The 25,753-nt window shown below is 47.1% G+C and overlaps 1 protein-coding gene across 1 annotated transcript in view; it reads right to left on the bottom strand.

The window, feature by feature from the left end:
* Positions 1–25,753, bottom strand: part of OPN4 (opsin 4) — a 1,087,721-nt gene that overhangs the window by 701,801 nt on the left and 360,167 nt on the right. The window contains exon 2 of the mRNA XM_078641099.1: positions 20,975–21,117. Coding sequence (XP_078497225.1) covers positions 20,975–21,117 — 143 coding nt within the window. The remainder of the gene's footprint in view (positions 1–20,974; positions 21,118–25,753) is intronic.

Below are 25,753 nucleotides of genomic sequence, written 5' to 3'. Positions count from 1 at the left end.
AGACCTAGGACATAGTCCTAGTTCTTGGAGAGGCTTCTCCCAACCCTCTTTTACAAGACAAAGTGGTCCCCTCACAGGATGGCCAAACAGAAGATCATAGGGGGAAAACCCTACTCCCTTCTTTGGCACTTCTCTGCGAGCGAACAGCAGGCATGGTAAGAGAACATGCCATCTTCGTTTAAGTTTTTCAGGGAGCCCCATAATCATGCCTTCCCATGTCTTGTTGAATCTCTCTACAAGGCCATTGGTTTGTGGGTGATAGGGTGTAGTAAACTTGTATTGCACTCCAAACTCGCTCCACATGTGTTTTAGGTAAGCAGACATGAAGACGGATCCTCTGTCTGAAACCACCTGCTTGGGAAACCCTTCTCTGGTGAAGAAACCAATTAGGGCCTTGGCTACTGCAGGGGCTGCAGTAGTCCTAAGGGGAATTGCTTCAGGGTACCTAGTGGCATGATCCACTACCACTAGAATGGATTTGTTCCCTGATGCTGTGGGAGGTTCAAGTGGACCCACTAGGTCTACACCTACCCTTTCACAGGAAACACCCATCACAGGCAGTGGTATCAGGGGGACCTTTTAATGGCCACCTGTCTTGCCACTGGCTTGACAGGTAACACAGGAGCTGACAAACTTCTTCACCTTTTGGTGCATCTGGGGCCAGTAAAAGTGGCTAACAAGCCTCTCCAAAGTCTTGGTTTGGCCCAGATGTCCAGCTAGGGGGATGTCATGAGCTAAAGTTAGGAGGAACACCCTGTACCTCAGTGGGACTACCACTCTCCTGGTGGCTCCAGGTTTGGGGTCTCTTGCCTCAGTGTACAGTAATCCCTCTTCCCAATAAACTCTGTGGGTACCACTGACATCTCCCGTTGCTTCTGAAACAGCTCGCTGCCTCAGGCTTTCAAGAGTGGGACAGTCCTGCTGCCCCTGGCACAGCTCTTCCCTAGAGGGTCCCCCTGGGCCCAAGAGTTTAACCTGGTAAGGGTCACGCTTCATAGGCCCAGTTCCCTCTGGGGTGTCCAAGTCCTCTCACTGAGGAGAGGGGTCCTGATCCTTTTGCTGAACAGAAGCTGGTTTCCCAGTCTTCTTACATTTTCTATTGGAAGGTTGGGCCATACTTTCAGGCTACAACACTTCTTTTTCACCGTGCCTTTTACTCTGTGTTCTTGTTTTTACACACAGCAATTCAAGGATATCCAGCATTGGTGCATGGGTTTTTAGTTCAACCTCAGCCCAGGCTGAGGTTTCCAGGTCATTGCGAAGCAAAAATGCAGCTGGTAGCTTTGGAGAGACCACTACCTGCTTTAGGCCAGTAAACCCCCCTCCCCCAGTCTAATGTCACCATAGCCATGGCATGGTTAGTGGTAACACTGTCAGAATTGGTGACTGGGTAAGCACGCCCAATCAAGTATTGCTCAGGGGAAACCAGTGTGTCTCTCACCATAGTGACACTGGCACCTGTTTCCCTCAGAGCCTCTATCCTAGTTCGAATAATCCAAGGGTATTGTAAGTACTTCTTTAAGTTGGGTGGCCACACAGCTACAGTGGCAAACCCAACTTCCCCCTCTGAAACTAGAACTGCTTCAGTGTGCAACCTGATTTTCTCTTGGCACACTATTGATACCATCTGGAGACTAGCTACACCAGGAGTAGCTGTAGCTGTAGGACTAGGGGCCTTTTGCTAGGGCAGCATTGTCTCCAGTTAAGTGTACCAACTTCTTAGAGTTGTTACACCAGGCCGTTGAAGGGTCAAAGTTATTACCCCTGTATCTAGGACCAGATTGGGAAGAGTTTTGGGACCCAGCACCGTTTGCAGGTTTTTGGGGCCCTGTAGAAGACTCAGACTTTTTATCTTGGGGATTCTCACCACCTTTCCCCTGGGGAAGTTTTGTAACCTCTTTCTTTTGGTCACCCCGAGTGGTTGTCTTAGTCACTCTAGTCTTGACCCAGTGGTCTGCCTTCTTTCCCAATTCTTGGGGAAAAATTAGACCTAGGTCTACCAAATGCTGATGTAACTTTTCATTCGTGCAATTACTTAAAATATGTTCCTTCATAAACAGCTTGTAAATTCCAGTAAAGTCATACACATTGTGTCCAGTTAACTGACCATCTAGTGTCTTAACTGAGCAGTCTACAAAAACAATCCAGGACTGGTTTTGGATTTTGTGAGCACCCTGAATCTAATTTTGTACTCCTCAGTTGTGAGTCCAAATACCGCAATCAGAGTTATCTTCATGAGGTCATAAGACCCAGCATCTGTCCCAGAAAGGGTCCAGAGTCTGTCTCTGCAGTTACCAGAGAACAGTTCCCATAGGGTGCTCCTCCCCCCAGAGAGGTTTCTTCACCTTTCTCATGTCACAAGCCCTCTCCAAGGCTGTGAATCATTTAGGAATGTTATCACCCTCCCCAAATTTAGGGACAATCCCTTTGGGGATTTTAGGATAATAAGATTGCTCTTTATCCTTATTATTTTGATTGCTGCCACCATTGATGGGAGCTAAACCCATCCCCTTTCTCTCTTTCTCTAGAGCCAGGAGTCTGGTCTCTAGATACAGTCTTTTGGTCAGCCTTGCTAAAATGCTGTCCTCCTCATTGAGGCTATCCTCAATGTCCTCACCAGAACCTGAGCCACCTGTGTAGCCTCTAGGTCCCCAGAGGTTGATTCTTAGAAGTAAGGGTACAGGATCTCTTTCTTCCCTAGGAAATGTTGGAGGTGGGCATCTATCTCTACCCTCCTCACCTCTTTCCCCATCTGATTGGTCATCGCCATTTTCAGGTGGGTGGGTCTTTGCATACTCAGCCAACAGCTCCTGGAGCTTTTGTTTGGTTGGATGGGGACCCATTGGTATGTTTTTAACTGTACATAAGGACCTTACTTCCTTGAAAGAGAAGTGGAGGTAAGGGGTGAGGTCAAGCTCCTAAACCATGTCCTGTATGTCATTATGGTGATCTTCACTAGTAGCTGGGTTCCTATTTTGAGACATTCTAACAAAAAAGTTCTAACCCCTCTACCCTTGACTACAGTGACTTTTTATTGTCTAAAATTCTAAAGGGACTTAAGCAAGACGTTTAGTAATTTTTCCAAAAATGCCAATTTGAAACAAATCTGAATTCTGAAGGCAATTTAAGAGTTCTGTTGTCTGATCAGGTGGTAACCAAGTAGTCCAACAAATGCAAAGTTGTATATCCCACCACTGATTCACCAATGTAGGAAACTGGCTCTATATATACTACACCAAAGGGAGGTATAGAGTGTATAGAATCCAGGTGACCCAGAGGTAGGCAGAGGTTAAAGTTAGATAGAACCTTACTCTCTATTTGTGGTAGAATGGGCGAGCAGTAAGACAGTATCAGAGGACAGTGTTAAGCATTTGATGTACACACCCAGTCAGCAAATTAATTCACACACTCAAGGACTGAACTCTAGCTCAATTGTTTTTGTATAAAAATATACTGTTGTTTAAGTTTAGAACCAAGCAAGCCTGGCACAAGTAAGCATTAAATACTTTTGCTGAATGTCGAACAGTTTGAAAATGCAATAGGAGTTATACTTTGTTTGATATACATGGGATACAGTAGGTTGCAATACTTAGCAAATACAGTAGATTGGAATGAATATGCTTTTTCAGTAAATTACAGGTAAGTTACTTTTTACGTTACTTTTCTTACTCAGTGCCGGATACCTAGATTCAGCACTGGGACATTTCCAGCAAACAGGTAAGTAAATAAGTTTTGGTTAATCATGCGATTTTGAAAGAATATTTTTAGCTTTCAAAACTCCACACTTAGAAACTTTTTGGAAGAAAAATTGTCAGTGTTATCCTAAGGAGGAAAAGTAGGTTATCAGTTCAAAGGCAAGTTATCGACTGTGGGAGTTAAGGTTCTGGGGTTAGACTTAGGGGTCAGTGATGCACTCTTGTTACACCCTCAGCGGTACTAGGGCGGCCGGGTGCAGAGAGTTGAGGCCCAAAGTTGTCAATTGGAGGATAGGGGTCTCCAGTTGGTGGCTGCTAGCAAGCAGGCCACACGTCTGTGGGAGCAAAGCTCCCGGGTTTTAGCACAGGGCAGTTGGGGTTGCAGGTCAGCACAAAAGGTGCACCTTCAGCAGCACTGGGACGGCTGGGTGCAGAGTGCTGTTTTGGCGCTGGGCGCCCTAATGTTTGCTAAGGAGAGACTCGGGTCGAAAAAAACACTGCAGGCTCGGAGACGACGATCTTCTGGGTGCAACCACCACTTTGAGAGGTAAGTTGGGATGTCTTTGGTTGGCTAGACACCATTGCTTGGGGTACACAAGGCTGTGGGGCGTCGAGTGCAGGGGTGCCTTTTGGCGTCGGAAGGTCTTGGTCGCGGTAGAGGGGATCCACTGGATTGAGGCTGCAGGCGTCGGCTGGGGTCTTGAGGCTGGTCTGGGATCTCCGGATCTTGGGTCACAATCGCCGGGGAGACCTCCTTGTTGTGTTTTTCCACTCGAGCTCGGGCCGGGTTCGGCGGGTGCAGAGTGGGCTGGATGTGCGGTGTCCAGCCAGAGCCAGAGGTTGAACAAATCTGGTGTTCACAGGAGAAGCAGTCTTTGGAAGTGAAGGCAGGCAGGTCCTCTGGGGTTTTTGAGGTTGCTGGTTGTAGGAGCAGGTTCAAGGGGAGACAGGCCAGTAGGGCTGGAGTCAAGTCAGTGGGTGTCACCCTCTTGTTAGCTCTGTACGGCTCTTCAGTCCTTCTTATCTTTTTACTTGTCGTTTTTCGATCTGAGGAAGCAAAGTTCAGGGTGCCCCCTAAATACTAGATTTAGGGGTGTTATAGGTAGGTAGAGGGCAAGGAACAATGGGTCTCTTCCCTGGGGTGGGTACCCCCTATTAGGCCACCCTCCAGTGGGAGGGGGCATCAGCATGTCCCTGGTTGGTTGGGTCCCCATCCTCAAGATGATGGGGACTCAGAGTTGTGCTTCAACTCGCCTCCCCCACCTGAGGGGTGGAGTTGGTAGAGGTGGACACAGCTCTCTCCCTCACTTGTTTTTCCTGCCGGTTCTCCCTCCCAAAGTGGGGTCAGAACGAGTGGGGAACAGTTGCTGAAAGCAGAAAGTGGTCTGGGGAAACTCACATATGCCTTTGAAACTTCCCTTTCGTGAACCCTGCCCATCTTGGGGGTGGAATCTTGGCACCTCATCCCAGCTCTCGACCCAGGGGTCCAGAAACATGTCTGTTGGTGGCAGCCTAAGCAGCCACTCAGTCGGGACACTAGAAGTTAGTGGAGTTTCCGGGGCATCTCTAAGATGCCCTCTGTTGTGCAATTTACATTAAATCCCACACTGGCATCAGTATTATTATTATTATTATTATTATTAAAGGCTTTTGTAGCGTGCTCAATTACTGAAATAGTATCCTGGCGCGGGATGTAAAATACAAGCAGACTGTTAGGGGAGGAGAAAGATCAGAGTCAGGTGCCTACTACCAGAGTTTGAACAGGTGGGTTTTGAGTCTTTTCTTAAAAATCTCGATTGACTGAACCGGGCCCTAGCCGCACTAACTGAGATCGATTGGCCTCCTATTCTGGCATATTTGAATTTTGGGACAGCCATTAGGCATTGATTCTCTGACCGAAGGGAACGGGATGGGATGTATAGGGCAAATCTTTTCCTCAAATAACTGGGGCCTGTCTGATGAATTGCTCTGAACGCAAGTACTAGCGTTTTAAACAGAATCCTGTGCGCCACGGGTAGCCAGTGGAGACTCAGCAAGTGAGACCGAACGCTGGATCTCCTGGGAAGTTGCAACAAAAGGCGCGCAGCAGAATTCTGGATCACCTGGAGCCTCTGAATTAGGTAGGCAGGAAGGCCACTATAGAGGGCATTCGCATAATCGAGTCTTGACAAAATCAAGGCCCGCGAAACAGTTTCCTTTGCTTCTCTTGGAAGGAGAGGAAAAAACCTATGTAAAGCCCGAGAGTGCCAAAGCAAATGCCCGTTAGTTTTTTTATGTCCTCTTCAAATTTTAGGTTACTCCCAAACCAGACCCCAAGATTTTTTGCAGGGCGGTCCATGTTTATAGGAGAGGGCAAGTCTGGAGGCCATAGGAGGTCCCTAAAATTGTCAGGAAATGATCCGTAAAAGAGGACCTCAGATTTTTCTTCATTACATTTTAGCTGGGCAAGGGCTAACCAGCGAAAAATGGAAGATAGACAGTGGTGGACTGATGATGTGTCAAGATTGTCCTTAGGCCAGGTAAACAGGAGCTGAGTATCGTCAGCGTAGGCCATTGTCTTGGCCCCTAGTTGTTCCGCAAGGTAGATCAAAGGGGTCAGGTAAACATTAAAAAGAAGGGGACTTAACGCGAACCCCTGCGGAACGCCAGTCGTAAGCCTCTTTGGGGTAGATGAAAAGGGAGGCAACCAGACCTCCTGCGATCTATCCTGCAGAAAGGACGATAACCAGTCCAGTGCTGGCCCCGCGATGCCCACAGCAGACAGTCGGGTAAGGAGCTGGGCGTGTGGCACCGTATCGAAGACGGCAGAGAGGTCAAGTAGTATCAGGACCGCTCTGCCACCTCCATCCAGGCACTCACGGATAGCCTCAGACACCTCAACCAACGCCGTCTCTGTGCTGTACGCAGCGCGGAACCCCGACTGAGACGGATGGAGTAGCTGGGAGGACTCGATGAAATGATCCAGCTGTTTAAAGACCACCTTCTCACATACTTTGGCCAAAGCTGGAAGTAGTGAAATGGGTCTGTAGCTGGATGGGGCCAAGGGGTCAGACCCAGACTTTTTCAAAAGGGGAAACAGTTTAGCCTGTTTCCAGCACGCCAGAACGCCAGAACGCATGCGGAAGACAGTGAAAGGTTGACAATCTGGGTGACCTCTTTATAGATCATAGCAGCCACCCCGCCCAGGACTCTAGCCGACAAGGGTCGGCAGGAGAGCCTGACTTCAATGTCTCAAGTATCTCCCGGATGTCCAATTCGGCCGGGGGGAAAAAGGCCGTGAACTGAGCAGTAGATCCAACCCCTGAAAACAGAGGGAGTGACGGGGGGGGAATTAATACTGTTGCACACAGCCTGGAGGTCTAACTGTATCCTATCAATTTTTCCCACAAAATACGAGGAAAGCTCCTCGCACCACTCAGAGGAGGAAGGCAGCCTCGGTTGCTCCGCACATGGCGAAAAGAAGCTTTGTACAATAGTGAAAATTTCTTTGCTATTATTTTGGGCCTCGGTCGATTCTCCCAGCAAAATATTGGCTCTTGGCTGAGCGAATCGCCGCATAGTAGTTTTTTTGCGATACTCGTAGAGCTTTTTTGGCCTCTGGGAGATATGCGGTTCGCCATGCTCGTTCTAATTTCTTACAGCGCCCCTTCATTTTCCGGAGGGTATGGGTAAACCATGGTTGGGAGGGAGAAGACCGCATCCTACGGATACCACCATCCTTAGTAGAAGCACTCACACCCTCTTGCAGCCAGCTATTAAAAGTGTTCACAGCCTCGTCAATATCAAGCAGGGGCAAAGGACGGCTAAGATCAAGGGAGTCCGCAAACTTATCCAAGTTGACCCGGTGTGAGTGAACAAGCAAAGGCGTGCCCCCAGAGCCCAACCCTTTTTCCAACGCCCAACTAAATTTAATGAGGCCATGATCCGACCAAGTAACCCACTCAGGGCTATCCGTTCGTAGATCAAAATTTGAACAAACTAGGTCTAGAATGTGCCCCCCTACATGAGTAGGAGCATCCACCCATTGCTTCAGCTGTGCCATCGTTAAGGCCTCTCCAAGCCTAGTGGCCTCAGCAGAGTCCTGGGTGTCAACATGAACGTTAAAGTCCCCTAGCAGGAGAATTCTTGAGAACCTAAGTGCACGTGGCACAATAATCTCCTCAAGGACTCCAAAAAAAATTCCCAGACTGCCCGGAGGACGATACACCAGCGTCCCCCCCAAAGTAAAGTGGGGGCTGAGCACCACTAAAAAATGGAACAGCTCAGCATCCATCGTCACATCCAGATGTTCGCATATGATGGTCCACTTATCTCGGAAGATGGCTGCCACGCCACCCTCCCGCCCAGACGGACGATCAGCCCTCAATATTTTATAGCCCCTTGGGATAGCTAATTCAACAGCCGGGGCACACGTGTCATTCATCCAGGTTTCAGTAACAAACAAAAGGTCAAAGTCATTATCAATCAGGATATGAAAGACCTCTGCAGTATGTTTCGCCAGAGATCTGGCATTAATTAAACCTGCCCTGATCTCCGTAGAAACCCTACTCATTCCTACCGCGGAAGTATGGGTTTAATGTGTTGAGAAGTTTGATACCAAACTTCCCAGTTTTCAGTGTAGCCATTATGGTGTTGTGGAGTTCATAATGGCAAACTCCCAGCATCATATACTCTTACTGGCAGCCCTGCTCTTACAATGCCTAAGAATAAACATAGGTACTGTAGGGGTACAGGGTTCATGCACCTGTACCCTCACCAGTGGCATAGTGTACCCAGCTGGAGGGGTGGCTGATCTAGGCTAGGGCAGTGGTTTGTAGGCATGGCACACAGGGATGTGTGCCATGTCGACTCTTCACTTTTGTTCTTCACCAAGACACGCATCCTGCACAGGTAGTGTGTGAGTGAAAAGGTGCAGGGCCTCCAAGGGTGGCACAATAAGTGCTGCAGACCCTGGGTACAAGTGCCCTGGGTACCTGTGGTACCATTTACCAGGGGCCTACCTGTGACCAGGGATGCCAATTGGGTTTAGGCTTCAATGCAATTTTAGGGAAGGAACCTAGGGCCGGGTACCTGATTAGCTGGAGCCCAGGGCACACTCAGTCAAAGAACATCAGCAATTCAGCAAAAAGTGGGGCATACCATTCAGAAAGAGCATACTTTCCCACAAGGGACACTAGCCACACTTTCGGTGTTGGCTCAATCTGAATTTCTACCGCTAATTTCTGGGGTTCCCGGCAACTGAAAACATTTTGGCAGAGGTGCAACAAAGCAGTAACTGATCAGGTCACGTGAAATTGAGGTATAAAACAGTGGTTTATGAATGTATTGAGCCCCTCCTCTTTTCACAGGAACTGGTACCTAAAGCCACCTTGAATTTTCCTACCTAAGATCTGATAATTGTTATGGCATTTTAAAACTGCAAGTAACAGAAGCTAAAGAGGTGGGAGGAATAGGATAGGTGCATAAAGTAGGCGGTAGCACCCTGCTGATCTTTAAAACAAAAAAAAGAGAAAGAGGGGAAACACAGAATGGAGAACCAGAATGGAGATGAGCATCTAAGAAAGTTAGGAGAATAATTGTGACAAATCAGAGCGGCATCCGAGGTAGACGGGACCCTCTGGCTGCAGTCACACTGGGAAAGGAACAAGCAATCAGCAGATGGAGGGGCCACCGGAGGACAGTGGCTGGCCAGCACCCAGGAAGAGACAGGGGACTTCCACTAGAGAACCAAAGAAGACTGCAGCCAAGAATGGGTGCAAGAGGGCCAACCTGCCACCTGTAGCCATCCCTTCATTTTCATGATATTGGGGATGTGAATTAAAGTTAACATATTCTTCTATGTCCCAGAGCATATTGGAGCTAATATACCTTTAATGATTATTTACAGCAGCACCACCAGAGGTCTTGATCTACCTTCATGACATATGAGCCTTTGGGCCCATCATTTAAACATCTCCACCAGATTTTTCTAGGTGGACTGAAGGGTAATCATTATTGCCTATCCTTGAACAATTATGTTTTGTTCATTTTATCCACCATCTGAATTAATAAGGCCTATTTCATTTTAAACCATTCTCATGTGTCTCCCTTTGTCCTGATGAACACCCTACTGTAAGGACTCGAATTCCCAACACACACCCTTGTAGTCAAAAATGCAACTGTTTTACCTATTTTTCCATGTACAGACAACAGCGATTGATTCACTGTGTCACTAGAATATTATGGTTTTCATGTATGTTTAGCCTTGTCAGTGGCTTGAAAGGTCACCAATTATTTTGATGTATATAGTGCACTTTGCCCTTCCTTTTTCACCAACCTTCACTATTGCACATTGCTATACGCTCCCTCCTCCCCTTCTGGAGCACTTCTTCACAAAAATGCAGACCGTTGTGTTGTCTTTGAATATGAATATCATCAGGTGTTAAATACAAATAAATTGTACTTTTGATTTACTCAAAGATGATGTTGTATTGTCTGCTGAGTTTGTTGTGAGTGTGACCGTTTATTCTGAAAAGCCATCCCGGCGATGACAGGACCTAGTAACCAGCTACACAACAACAAGTGGTGAGCATATCGGCTATAGTCCAGCAATGCTTAAAATCTTTTGCACCTTTGTTGCCCAATTGCTTGGGCGCGTCAGGTCAGGGCACAGCGGGCACCCAGCAACAAGGGGGGATATCTGAGCTACCATGGCACCTAGTGGATCCAGGCTGCTCTTGTCAGGAACGCTTGCAGGGGCAACAGACAGGGCTGGCTGGCACCGGGTGATTAGGCTGCTGGGTTACGCGTGAGATAGGTGGGGGGACAGGGTTCCCTGTAGCAGAATGGGGCAGTGCAGAATGAACGTGTGACCCAGTAAGAGCAGGCCAACCCCCCTGACACATACATTAGGCCATAACCGGCACGCATCACTGACCACGAGGGCTATTGGGCTAGCAAGTCTTATTCCCTTAACGGTAAAGTAAAGGATATGGAGGAAGGAATTCATTGATATTTTCACCTTGCTAGAGATACAGTTGCATGAGTTGGACTTGACCTTGTGTGATAAAAAAGAGGAAGAAAGGAGGGAAAGGAGAAGGGAGATAAAAGAAAGAATTTCGATAACTGGTTAACGCATTCAGAATCATGGCTTGCATTATTGTTGAAAATTTTCCACACAGCACAGCAGACCTCTGGCTGTATGAAGCCAATATTCATGGGGTACATAGGCAATTCCCAGGGGCTGCATGGCTGGAACACGATAAAGGCTTTAGACTAAAAATGCAGATGCATCCCGGAATGGAATGGGATGAGGAGGATGTTTCTGGTTTCATCCCCAAAATGATGGTAGCAAGGGAAGTTAGAACATGGACAGGGAAGAGCGAGCAGCCCTTTCGGGTATCTTTCTATGAAGGGAAGGGCAATTCATTTCATAGACCCAAAACAAACAATTGGAAACCGGCACCTACTAGCGGGCCGGCGGCCCTTTGTTGGAAGTATGACTCCAACGAGTGCACATAGGGGGCCTCTTGCAAACTCCAGTACATATGCTCTATTTGTGGGGTGGGAGGGCCAGCAGCAGTAAGCAGATTCAAAAAGCAGCGAGGGGACAAGAAAGAGAAAAATTAAAAGCACTAGTACAGAACCAGAGGGTGTGGAGGGTCAAAGAGAAGGGAGTAGTTGCTGGTTAGCCGAATCCCCCATAAACACACACCAGCTCAGGTGGCTGGCTAACAAATATCACAGCAAGAAGGTAGCTGCTCTGCTAATGATGGGTTTTGAGGAAAGTTTGGTTATACCATTTGAGGGTCCCCTACCCAAAGGCAACGTAAAGAACCTGAAATCAGTGCTGCAGTAGCCATAGGTGATGTAGCAAAAAATTGAAAAAAGAAGTACCTAAGAAGTATTGAGGGCCCCTGCCTCTTCTGTTACCTCGGAAGCTTGTTTCCAGTCCAGGGAAGGCATGGCTTGGCAGTTCGGGCTGGACTGTTCCCATGAGGCACAGGGTCAGACTGATTTGCATATAGCCATGTCTGAACTGGGGTGGCAGAGTGGGCTAAAGAACGGTGATGGATCAAACCCAGATCTTTTGACTGGGTGTGAGTGTTTGATTGGTTCAGATGCTCTGTCCATCACCACCCCCTTTTGTACCTCTTCTGTTACTAGACGTATTGCTGATTTCCCCCTTGAGGATAGTACCCAGTTTAGGCTTTTCCACCACCTCTCCTACCCTGAGGTCAAGTCGGTTAACAATGGGATCAGCCCAAAGGCATGTTCAGTTGGTCACGCTATGGAGGATGACGCCATTGACTTAGTAAGGGCATCAGGCCAAGGAGCTCTCATGACAAAGGATGACATTGAGTCCGCATTCTGTCTGCTCCAAGTACACCCAGTTAGCTTCCACTTGTTGGGTTTCCACTGGGAAGGAGCAACTTATTTTGACAAGGTAATGTTAATGGGATGTGCGGTGGCATGCGTGTATTTTGCACTACCTCGATGACTTCCTGCTCGTGGGTCCCGTCCGGTCAGCAGAGTGTGGCGACACTCTGGCTGCATTCCAAGAGTTAGTTGGGGAAATGGGTGTACCATTAGCAGCAGAATACACTTTAGGTCCCACTACCAAACTCATATTTGTGGGGATTGAGCTAGATTCAGTCGTACGAACATCCAGACTACCCAATGAGAAGGTAAATAATTCAGAGAGGAGATCAGGTCCTGGTGCGGCAAGGAGAAGGCAACCCTCTGCGAGCTTCAGAGGCTGATTGGTAAGCTCAACTTTGTATCCGGAGTCATTCCTGCTGGGTGGGTCTTCATCAGACTCTTAACACAGCTAAAATCTGGGCTCATGCACGAACACCAACACGTCAGGCTGGGGGTGGGTGTCAAGCATGTGGGACACATTCCTATCAGATTTTAACAGGCTCCTGATATGGAGAGAGGGCTGGGTGACGGCCAGGCAGATAGCCCTGTTTACGGATGCAGCAGGAAGCACAGGCTTTGGGGCAATCCTGGTTGGCAAGTGATGTGTGGGACAATGACCAGACAGCTGGCACTAGCAGGGCATTATCAGCCACATCACATTTCTGGAGCGGTTTCCCATTGTAGTGGCCCTGGCAGTCTAGAGGCAGAAATTGAGAAATATGAAGCTGACGCTTGGGTCAGACAACAACAAAGGGGTGGTACAGGCTATCAACAGGGGCACAGCCAGGTTCCCTGATGCACTGAGATTAATGCGACAGTTGCCTAAATGACCATTTATGGGGAACATAGATCTGAAGGCAAGCCATGTACCCAGGGTGGAGAACGCAGTGGCAGACTCCCTTTCACGAGCACAGATGAGCAGATTCAGTTAACTGGCACTAGGGGAAGAAAGGGATATCATATGACCCCCTTCCCAGAGGATTTATGAGCCCTGGAAGGATGGACTTGTCGGTACTAGTGATCCAGGGCCTTACCCCGAAAGAGGCCAAGTGCTACAGGAAATACGTCGGAACAGTGATGTAAATAGGGGAAATCCAGACACTAGGAGATGCATGCGAGACAACGAAGGTTGTTGAGCAGTTCAAACAGTTTCAAAAACAAAAGGTCCAAATCCTGGGCACAGGCCCAGGTGTCAGCAATAGCACACTTCTCCAGGAAAATCACTGGTCAGGACCCCACTGGCTCTCACTACATTAAAACAGCAATGAAGGGATGGAAGCGCTCAGACTTTACAAGATTGTCCCTGCTCATGGACACACTCCAAGAAATAGCAAGGGACACATTTGAGCTAATTCTGTTTAAGCAGCCGTCGCGCCCGCATTCTTTGGGGCATTTAGACTCAGCAAACTCGTGGTCCCAGCAAAGACAGGTCTGGGGGTGCGATGCCTGCAGCCAGCCGATGCCATACCGGGCATGGCAGAGGTAGAGCTGCTCCTGAGACAGTCAAAAACAGACCAGGCCGGTAAAGGGGCATAAGTATGGATACAGAGCATCCAGGACCCCAGATAATGCACAGTCTGCTGCCTCTTAACGTACATGGTGATACGGCCCACATGGGAATTTTCAAGCATGGTGATGGGAACCTCTTAAGTAAATTTCAGTTCACAGGTGTCATGCACCAAGCACTAAACAGAGCGGGGCTCCCGCCGGCCGCCTTTGGCTCACATACATTTTAAGATTGGAGCATCGACCTCGGCAGCCCAGCATGGGAAGACCGAGGCAGGGATCAAGGCTATCAGTAGGTGGTGGCCCAAAGCATACAGGACTTACATGAGATCACAGCTTTTGTAGACAGAGACTTTGCAACATTAAGGCGGAGGGGGGTGTGGGGTCACACCCCCAGGAAATCTCTGACATTGCGATTATTGCATTAGCAGGAAGGCGCCTGTGTCTGGGTTGGGTGGTGGGCCACTCATTTGTATCCCGGATGCATTCATGGTGACAGCGTGGAGGCCATAAGCAGAAGGGCAGTCCGGTCAACACATGCGTCCGATGGTGGGGTCGCCCAGGGATGAGATGGAACCAGCTGCCAACAGCACTCAAGGAATTGAAGGCGGATGCAGCATGGCATCCAGACGTATTGATAATTCACCTCAGGGGGAACGACCTGGCCCAGCTGAGGAGGAAAGAGCTCCTCCATGCCATCCAGATGAATTTAACAGAGGCAGCACTGTGCTTTGGTGGCACTACTATCATATGGTCCGAGTTGATCAGCAGGCTGGTTTGGTGGGGATCGAATCACATAAGGCTGCTGAAAACTCAAGGAGGACGCTGAAAATTGCAGTAAGCAGATTTTGTAAGATCAAAGGCCTGGAAAGCATCAGGCACGGCCTCATCAACCCAGGCTGCCACGAGCTTTATGGGCATGATGGGGTTCACCTTTTGGAGGAAGGAATGCAGGTATTTTGGGGAAACCTGTGGGGTGCGAAGGCATTGGCAGGCTGCACCTAAAACAAAAATACAGGGGAGCCGCAGGAAGACATTAGCCTCCCTGGCAGCATGGTGGATAAAAGGGGGTACAATGGTTGGTTATGGAGGCACACTGGCTGGGCAGTGTATAGGAGGGGGCTACTCACTTTGGGATGCCTTACGGGAGAGTAAGTAGGCCTGACAAAGCAAACGGAGACGGCGCTCACAGCCCAGACCCACCCGGCGGCAGGACACAATAGAGACTAACTAGGTTGCGAGTTGAGGCCTTACTCTAGGGAGAGGCTACCCCCCACACGCAAGGGGCGTGGAAACCACAAGAACAATTTTATGTCCCCAAAAGTGTCAAGAAAAAAGTTATGCCTGCAAAAGAGCAGAGCAATGAACTGTCAGGGTTGTTTATGAATCTAAGATGTGCAAATGATTTATGACATACAAATGATTTATGACAAGCAATGTATGACAGTCCACAATGGTGATTTATGGCTAGGGTCATTGTAAGTAAAGAGATAATGATAAATGTCATGGAAATAAAATTGTGGCCAACATCGACCACAAAACTACAACATGTGTTGGCTGTTTATTAGATGTACACATGTAAAAAGGTTACATGCCAGTTTGGAGTTGGCTCAGTGCGGGGTTATTGACAGTGATTTGGGCATGATGCCTTCTGATGTAAGAGGTGGTTCCCAGCAAGTAGTGGTTCCCAGCTGTCCCTTCGGAGGCTGTCATCTGTCTCTGCCTTTTCGCCTTCCCTGCCTCCCATTAAACTTAATGACTGGAGAGAACATCTGTAAATGTGAGTGAGAGCACAGCATATATCACAACATTTTGTGGCTGATTTAAGTTATGGCAGGGGCACAATTGCCTGCCAGGTCAACGGAAACTTTCCCCTCCAGCTCTCATTGTAGAGGACCAGCAGTCATGTCTAGAGATCCCTTTGATGAAAATGGAAACTACTGTTGCGACGAGTGGACTTTCCCCACAATCAAATGTTGCTGAATAGCAAAAGGAGAATATCCCGGATGCTCAAGGAGTTTGATCCATGTGTGCTAGGGGCATTTTTTCCTTTTTCCTGTTTTTTCTTTCATGCCTCGCAGAAAAGTCTGTGGTTTTAGCGCTTTTAACAGGGCTACTGCTACTGTGACACTGCAGCTGTGTGGCAGAAGTGCCACCGAGCAAATGCAGCACATATAGAAAGATAAGGAGAAATAAAAGAATTTCTCCTCGTTGGGCCACTTTAACACATCTCCTGGAAAGGCGTTCGTTTTTGGCTCTGCCTCATATTTACGAATCCGTGCAAATCTAGGGCAGTGTCAAAAAGCCATAGGTGTTGCATGGGAACACCCACTGCAACACCCATGACACGCCCTTTTGACGCAGAGTACTGCATAAAAGAGGGCCATATTTACAAGGCTGTGTAAAGCCATGCAAAGTGCCTTTGTGAGGCCTTGTAAATATGGGCCAGCACACAGTGCCACCGGAGTGTCAAAAAAAGTGAGGCTCTGGTGGTGTTAGGGGCTTGTAAATATGTTCCTTAGTGCTCCACACTGCTCCATATTTACAAACTGATGCATTGGGCCCAATGCTTCAGTTTGTAGAGGCCTGCGTCACATTATACCCGTGACAGGTATATTGTATGCATGTTAGGGGTTCCCACGTTAAAAGTCACGTATAACTGACGCACGGAAATTTACAACTTTTCACTGCATCACTCTACAACTTGACTGTGTCAAAATCCCTACAACTTCTTTAACCAGGCGTAAGGATTGACAGAGAGCTTTTAACATGGGACTCGCCTCTGTGTACTGACACATTGCTGGAGTTGAGCCAGTCTTATGATCAACTCCAGCAATGTGCCACTTTAGCACCAAAAGAGGCATCTGATACATCCATGAATCCTGGTGCCATGGAGCACTGTATTGTAAATACAGCACATCCATGGCTTTGCTAGGGCATTTGTGGCAGGGGCACAAAATCTGACACATCGATGCTGATGCGTAATTTCTTGTAAATATGCCCCTAAATACCTACGGCAGAGCCGGCTTTAGCGCTGGTAGCGTCTGTTGCGGCAATCTGCTTTTACACTCCTACCATCCACAATGACCTCTTTCTCCTCAGATTCCATCGCTAACACCCTCAAACAATGCCTCTTGTCTCTCCATAGCCCCTCTCTCATGTTTCCATTTGTTTTAAAGCGCTATTCATTACAATATAGGGTGTCACAGCACTTTTCATCACACATACATTATACAGAGCCAATGAATCCTATGTGTGTAAATCTGTCTGTAGGAAATGTGACATAAGACAAACAGAAATACAAAGTGTAGAAATCGCATGTCATCCATACTAGTAAGCAGCATATTTTAATTGCGTTTGGTTCAGATAAGCACAAACTCAGGTGTTATAATGTGCCACAGAGGCTGGGGTTGGCTTTACTTGAATATATTTCGACTCAAATTAACCTTTTCTTAGCAACATTATGAATAGATAATGAAAGACTAGGGGGAAAAAACATAACGTTCCAGGTTAAACTGTGCACTTTGCATGCAGCTCTTTAATTACAGTTCCTAAGTCACTGTGCTAAACTAGGATTGTAATTTATGAACTGCAAGTAACAAAAGGATTTCTATAACAAAAGCGGTAACCCACTGAGCTACCCACATAGAATCCAGTTCTGTGATCTGCATGGCACGCGTTATTTGAAGCAAGCATATTAACCCTCTGCGCTACTTTATAATGAGTCAAAACTACTGCTAGACAACACTGTTAACCACCAAAGTTATTTTGGGACTTATTATTGTCGCCTGAAACCTGCTGGACACACAAGGAACTCTGCAGCAGGTGCTTTTAAACTCATACATAATTTCTGAAGACAGCACCCCACCCCCAGCGGCTGCACCGGTTTTACCACCCTAATTGTGGCCTTTTCCAAGGAAGAGGAAGGAAGGGAGGCTGCACGCCGGGTACTACATTATTTGGGCAAGGTGAGGATGGTGGTGAAAGTCATGGCGACAGAGGGGGTGGATGGCATCCCACCAGCTCTGATTTTATGTTTGTCGGGTGGGGGAGCCATACATGAGGCGGACAAGAGTAGTTAGCGATGCTAGGTAACAGTGTGTGTTTTTGGTAGCAGGTGGTATGATAGAGATGAGGAAAGCCGATGACACTAAGCACCTTTAGGTCATCAATGAATGCACCGCTGGTCTCTGGGCACACTTCAGGGGAGGCTGAAATACGTCACAAAACTTCTGATGGCTGCACCTTTAACAGCTATTGTGCACTTCAGGTTTCTGAGGGCGTGAGAAGCGACACAATCTTCACTATATTTGAACACTGCACACTTGAAACACATGAATGGAAATCATTCCGGCTGTGGATGGCAAACCGTGTGCAGTTTTATTTGCTGAGTTTTGTTTATTAAAGGGCGCGCTACACAGCACAGGCAGGGGTGTCGCGCTGCTTCTGACTACAGTGGGAAGAGAAAGGGCCTCAGGCGGGATCACATGGCCGCCATGTAATGTAAACTATCGACCTTGTTTCCTCGGCAGAGCGGCCTGCCCCGTTCCTGAAGTGCACTGACCAGCTGAAGCCCGCGTCCGCGATTAACGGGAAATTCAATCTGATGGCTTCGATGGATTTTCAGGATCTAGGTCAGTGCGAGCTGGCGGCGAGGGGGCACCGTACGCCGCGGACGAGATTATTATTGACCTCCGAGTCGGGGAATAAACATATTTACCCGCGAATCATCGCGAGCTACATTCTGGGACAGGGACATATTATTTCCGTTTGTAATCCTCACACATTTCATAAACGCGAATCTTCAGAGGCTGAAAGTGCCATGAATCATTGGCATTGTTTCTTGGGCTGTGCACGCTGCAGCGCTGTAGGCTGGCGATTTATGTAGGAGCATAGTGTGGTATTGCTCTGTGTGGCTGAAGTTTCCACTTTCCTCACTCCAGTACCTTTCTTTTCATCCATGACAAATGTAGTAATTTCAGGCACAGCACAATAACGTACAGTGTTTTACCTAAAGTAACTATGCCATCTTTTCACTGCACAACTTGTAAAAAATTAAATTAAAAAAAGTGGACCCAAAGTTAGTTCTCGCCTGAGACACAGCATGTGCTGACATTTCCAAGACATTTTGTTTACTCTTACAGTTACACTGGTTGGCTTCATCGTCTCTCTAATTTTGTTGCTTCTCTTTGGTCAGTGAGCGCCGGCTTCAATTCCTTTTCATTTGTTTTTTCCCTCCTTTGAAGCATGTAAATATAAATGTGTAGTACTTGTATAGCGCACGAATCACCCATGAGGCACCTCAGCGCTTGTACGGATACCGCTGTGGAACCCTTCCTGGCTTTTCCCTGTGAAGTGCCTACTCTTGGGCACCCCCAAGGTGAAGCCAGGCATCTTAGCACTGTTGGGGCCGTTGTGGAGATTAAGCAAGCTATTGCCCAGAGTTGCAGCGTGGGACCCATGATTAGAATAGGCACCGAGGCGAGAATTATCAGGTCCGAGGAAATTCAGCCTGAGACCCGCCGAGGCAGGAATTGAACCCTGGTCCCGGGCTAGACCTCTGCATCAGGGTCTGCCGCTCTAACCATTGAGCCACACTTCTCCACCGGTCCAAGTAGTTGTGTCCTACCACTGCTTGCGCTTTTGGGGTTATATTTTTGTTTTAATTGAAACTGTTCATACGAAGGCATGCATTTGCCGGACGTCTCCCTCAGGTGCGTGTAGGCTTATCCCTGTTTGTGTTGGTGCTTGTCCCCTCCCCTCTCCAGTCCCGTCCATATTGTTGCTTGTCCCCTCCTGTGCATATCCATGCTGTTACTTATTCCCTCCTACCCTCCGTCCTGTTCAGTGTTGTGGCTTGACCCCCCCCCTCCGTTCCCCCGTCTGTGCTTTGCTTGCCCCCTCTCACCCCTCTCTGTGTTGTTGCTTGCCCCCTCCACTTTGCTTCATCCCATTGCTTAACCCCTCGTGTGCTGTTTCTTGCCACCTTCCACCCATTCCACTTTGTTGCCTGCACCCTACTACCCTTTCTTTTTTTTGCAGATTTATATAGCAGAAACTTGACGCAAAGGTATTGGAGTGCTTTTCATGAGCACCAGTTATGGTACACAAGGACACATTCATTTTTTGGTAGGCACTGGGAGATTAAGTGATGTGCCCAGATAACAGGAAGCTGAGCAGACACCGAGGCTCGAACCTGGCTCCCCAACTCCAAAGTCGGCAGCTCTGGCTGTAAGGCCACAACCTCTCCCACATCCTACATTGTGCTTGCCCGTTCCCAACCGGTCTTGCATTTTTGCTTACCCCTTCCACCAACCTATTCTGCCAGAAACAAGCGAGCATTGGCAAAACCAATAGGTTGTGCCTACACAGCCCATTGGCTATGTGGATGTTTTTACCCGTGTTGCAGAGCAGAGCTGCTTCCGTGCGGCATGGCAGAAAGCGCTATGATGCAACCATGTAATAGCACTTTTTTATGGCTTGCAAGAGGAGGAAACTACACCCTCTGCATTGAACGTCCTCTCTCCCTCTGAGATTTCATCACCCCCACACTACACTGCCTGTCTCTCATCTCAAACCAACAGATTCTTTCTAATCTCTGCTTTTTCCTTTGCCACTGGATTCCTATCTTTCTCTTACTTCTCCTTTTTTTGTTCTCCGTTGCCTATTTTTGATGATGAAATATGAGTATGGATCCCCAAAACGTAGTGCCTGCGCCCACCACCAGCAACCCCAGAACAAAGTGGACACAACCTCAGTCAAAGCTGAAATAAAAACAATGATGCTGCTGTAATCAAATGAAATTAAACCTCTAGCTAAAAATAATATAGTTTTTATAGGTTAGTTTATTAAAATAATTGATAAATTACTTAAAACCATTGCAATAAAAGCTATACATGATATAAATACACGGATACATGATGTGCATAAAATGAGTAATCCCAAAATGAATTGTTACATTCGAATTTAAAAAAAATCAAGTAGTGAGAAAGAAGGTGGAAATCAGTGTTATAGTAAACAGGAAGTGCTATTTTAGCAGATTAGAGGATATTTTGTAGGTCAATGTCATGTAAAGGGAAAACTGTTTATACTTTTTTATAATTTAGTTTAGTTTCTTCTCTGGCTAAAAACAATATGGTTCTACCGTTACACACCCATAGTACAGTCAGCATAGCAATGGTCATCAGTGCTTCATTTAAAAGACAATGGGCCTCATTTATGAAGGCTTTGCGCCACCGGTGCGTCCCTTTTTCCCATTTTAAAAGTGACGCACCGGTGGCGCAAGGCCTTCATAAATAAGGCCCAATGTACCTTCGTAGAGTACATAGCCACAGAACTATGAGCACACCACACACCTAAGCTAGGAGATGTACCTGCCGAAAGCATAGATGACTAAGAAGTTACCCAGCATGCCCGTGATTCCCACCAGAAGTATGACGGAGCCAATGATGTAGTGCGCGTGGTCCGGGACGTCTGCTGTGGGGAAAGCATAGGGAGACTCCTTCATAACCATTTCCTTGGGAAAGAAAAAAAGGAAACAATGTATTTATAAAGTTGTTACAAGAGTAATTTGTCAAGAAATGGTGCAGAAAACAGGATTTGAGGTACACTGCAATAAACTGCATACGTTGGTATGTGAGGAGTGATGCAAGAAATTGCATGTATTACATACATTTAAAATGTGGGCTGAGAAGCTTGTAACTGGACTAACAAGCAAGTTTTGCATTTAACATGCTTTGTAATTCCTTTGCTATAACCATGATCACTGGAATTATGTGGCAGGGGAGGACCCAATTACGTGGCAGGGTGAACTAACTTTTGCGTCTAGAAAAAGCAAATTATGTTCCATAAAGCTTCGCATTATGCCATAGTATTACTTTTTAATTTTTTAATTTTTAAACATTAGCACTGCCTGGACAATCATTTCATTCCATTAGTATGGATTTAACACCAAAATACAGCAATGACCAACAGAGAGTTAGGCAGTCAACTTTTGCGATGAGTCTTCCAATGCGCGGCATCACATGTAGTGGCAGTTTTAGTCATTTTTGATCCATTACAACTATAACATAGGGCATCATTTAAGAGGCCACTAGCGGCACTTTGGCGCCGCTGGAGCGTCACTTTTTTAACTCCTTAGTGGCGTAAGTGTCACAGCATATTTACAAGGTCATTCAAATCCACTTTACGTGGCTTTTCATGGCCTTGTAAATATGGACCCCTTTCGTGCAGACCACAGCGTGAAAGGGGTATTCCATGGGTGTTGCTATCAGTGTTGCCACAAACACCCATGGAATCTGAAGCATTACTAGATTTACGAAGAGTTGTAAACCTGGGAATGCGTTAGATTCTAACACCACTCCGAGGGGGGCATTAGGGAGATGCAACGAGGAGAAATATCCTTATTTCTCCTTTTTTTCCATCTCTCTTCTGCAGCACACATGAAAGAGGAAAACACCTCTCGTGATTGTTTTTGTGCAGGAAGGTGTCCCTTCCAATCACCCCTACAATGCAGAAACCCTTGCACCATAGAGCATGGATGCCTGCAGGGGCAGCCCATTGTGTGCCATCGTGGGGGAAAAGTACAGGAATGCACCATATCTCATAGATAATGCACATTCCTGCCCTTTTCTTTTGACAAAGGGCTGCGCTACCCTACTCCAAAACTTCGTAAATAAGGCCCAAAGTTTCATCTTAAAATCTGTAGATTATGCAGCAGATGATGGGTTACGTGGCTTTTGCGTCAAATGCGGAAAATTCAATGGCTGCAACATTGCAATATTCCAGTGGACCTAGCTATAACCCCATCAGAGGGATGCCATCTATAGTTATTAGGGTCTGTTAGCTGGTGAATGTGGCATAATTACACGAATATCCTACGGTTGGTAGAAGTGACTTACTTTTAGTACCGATGGCATAACAGAAGTGACAGTACATGAAAATCTTTAAAAACAATTATTAATACTGGTCACAATCAACTAGTCATACAATCTAGTTAAGAATTACAAACCTGATTACATATCAAATATCAATTGCTAATAGGTGTTTCAAACAACAATTAGCAAAAAAACAACAACAAAAAAAAGGAATTAGGTTAACTTGGACCATAGGTATTTTATGACATCTCAAGTGACGTCTGGACCTGCTGGTTCTTTCTCCTGAGGAATTTCCTGCGCACACATTTAATGCCCTCTTTCAGGGCCGGATTGGCTACCGGGCATTTTCGAAGGCTGCTGAGCTGGGGGCTGATTTTGTTGATGGGGACCTGCGTGTATTGAACAAAATTCGTTTTGCTTTAATTATTTCGAAGCACATGCAGGTCTCCATGAACGAAATCAGCCCCCACAGCAGTGAAATCAGCCCCCAGCTCGGCAGCATTCCAAAACACCTGGCAGTCAGTCCGGCCCTGCCCTCTTTGGTATCCGTTCCTTCCTCCCAAAGGATGACTGGCCTGACTCATATAAATATTATAAGTGACTAGGCATAAAGGGGAGCCCTAAGAGGGATTAACTCAGTTTCATTTAATATATAACATATATCTCTAATGTCACATTGAGAACAGCCTCATGCTTTAAGTATAACTGATGGCAAGGCATAACACAGTTTATTGATTTGGCCCTGATACCAAGCTAGTTGGAGGAATAGGTGTTATTTATTGCATCTGATAAGTAATGATATAGTCAGTACTTTATTACCTAGTGTGACAAATAGCACTTTCTCTGAGTTTTTGGGGAATAACATGCCAATTTTGGTGCTTAGTGTGAAAAAATACTCATGATCTGGAAATACCCTACTCCTTTTTTGAAATAAATTCTGGCAGGTTTGACCTGCCAAATTTAATGAAGGGTTAGGTATTTATTTCACACGTTAATTACCAGTTGCCGTAGATATCCGCCAACTCTGAATTCCGACCTGGGTGCAAACAGGAGTTTGCTAAGGGGTCTTAACAAATGTCCCCTCAAATTATTTTTGATTGTGTGGCAATAGACTGTCTGTGGACAGAAGTGAAGGACAATCACCATTTAAAAAAAAAAAAAAGAGTAAAACAAATGTAACTAAATCCTCTGTCACTTATGAATTGGAACTAATTGTGCCAATTGAATGCTTATTTTGGATTATATGACCTGCCTGTGAACAAAGTTGCAAATGATGATTACTAGTATTCTACACAGATGATTTTTAAGCTTATTATTTTGAAGGGCTTTTATATTGTGCCTGCTACCATAGTTTTCTCCTTTGGTCCAACTGCACTTGTTTTGCTCAGTCCTGGAATGATAAAGAAACTTGCCTGCCTTACACCATACAAACTTGTGGATTAATAACACTGGGCAGGAAGCCCTATCTTTGCTAAATAACCCTACTATGCAGAAGACAGTCCTCTCCCTGCTGGAACACTCAGGTGGTGACATATGTCTCCTTCAGGCACCCATCTTCTCCATAATGATACTCACCGCATGCATCATAGGGAATTTCCCCTGCAGTTTTGGTCCTCGGGTAAAAGTAAGCGGGCGGGGTAGCTATCTTCTCTCAAAGCACTTTAGGGGTTTGGTGGTGGGTCAAGTTGCAGAGATCAAGGGACGCCTCCTAGCACTGCGGTTCAGTATAGTGTCCTCTCATATAACTATAGGCTCCATCTACTCCCCAAATGAACACCAAGAGAAATTCCTGCTGGATGCACTTGCTGAAGTCCTTCACACACCCGATTCCATGGTGGTGGTGTGGGGTGATCTCAAATTAGTCATGGATACTGGGCAGGACCGTTCTGGCTCAAGGTTTGGGGGGCTGGGGCCATCTCAGTGGGTGGTAGCTAGTGGCTGAGCGATGGGGGATTAAAGACGCCTGGCGTTGCCTACACCCTGATGTACAAGATTACTCCTACTACTCCGTGGCCCATAAGATATATGCCCGTCTAGATCACTTCCTCATCACTCAGGACGCTTAGGCCTGTACCGCAGACTCCACCATTGAGATCCACTCCCGTTCAGACCATGCACATATCACCCTGACCCTGTGGTTCCCATCCACACCATCATCCTCATCACACTGGCGCCTACGAGATTCCCTGCTTCGGTCCCCGACGGTAGTGGACGATGTCAGGCGTTGCCTGACCGACTACCTTGCGTCTAACGACAATGGCTCTACACCACTTTCTTCGGTATGGGAGGCACTTAAATTGGTCGCGAGAGGGGCCTTCATCACCAAAGCGGCTTGCGAGGACAAGATTAGACAGACTAAACATGTGGAAATGGAAGCTAAAGTAAAGAAGCTGGAAGCCATTCATAAGTGTACCAGCACCCCCAGAGTTTGGCGCCAGCTGGAGATGGAGCGACTCCAACTGAAACGCTTAGATTTTGATCGGGCCGAATATGCCGTGGTTCGGCTGAAGCACAAATACTTTGTATGCTCCATTAAGGGTGGCCGCATGTTGGCTGACTAGCTCCGCAGCCAATGTGCTGCTGAGGCGATTAAGGCGATACGGGGAGAGAACAGGTCTGAGGTCACAAACGACACATGGATAGTGGTGGCCTTTCGATCCTTTTACGAGACTCTATACTCCGCCGAGTCCTCCATCCTGGAGGAATCTGGTGTACCTCCTTGACGTGGCGATCGCTCCTCTTCCGCACAGCGAGGTGGAGGGGTTGGAGCCTCCATTCGTATAGAGGAGGTGATTTCTGCCATCGTCCGACTGAAGCCCCTTAAGGCACCGGGCCCTGACGGCTTCAGCCCTCTTTTTTACAAAAACTACTGTGTCGAATTGGCCCTGCTGCTCACCCGATTATTTAATTCCTTCATGGACACGGGCTCTCTCACGGCCTCCATGTTGCGAGTTACTATATCGGTCATCCCCAAACCAGAGAAAGATCCAGAGCTCTGTAGCTTTTACTGACCGATGTCCCTGCTGAATATTAACGTGAAGCTATTCTCCAGCATCCTGGCCCATAGATTGAATCCCTCATGTCAGGTCTGGTCGACCCAGACCAGTCCGGCTTCATCCCGGGTCGGAAATGCGTGGACAACACTAAAAGGATTTGCTATTTAATCGACAAAGTACATCACTCCAAAGAAGAGGCGGTGGACAAGGAAAAGGCATTCAACCGTGTCCATTGGGCATATCTGTTTGCTACCCTCAAGAGCTTTGGACTGGGCGTTCG

The sequence above is a fragment of the Lissotriton helveticus genome, chromosome 5_1, assembly GCF_964261635.1.
Source record: "Lissotriton helveticus chromosome 5_1, aLisHel1.1, whole genome shotgun sequence".
NCBI classification, from domain to species: Eukaryota; Metazoa; Chordata; class Amphibia; order Caudata; family Salamandridae; genus Lissotriton; species Lissotriton helveticus.
This window is presented reverse-complemented; position numbering and strand designations above follow the sequence as displayed.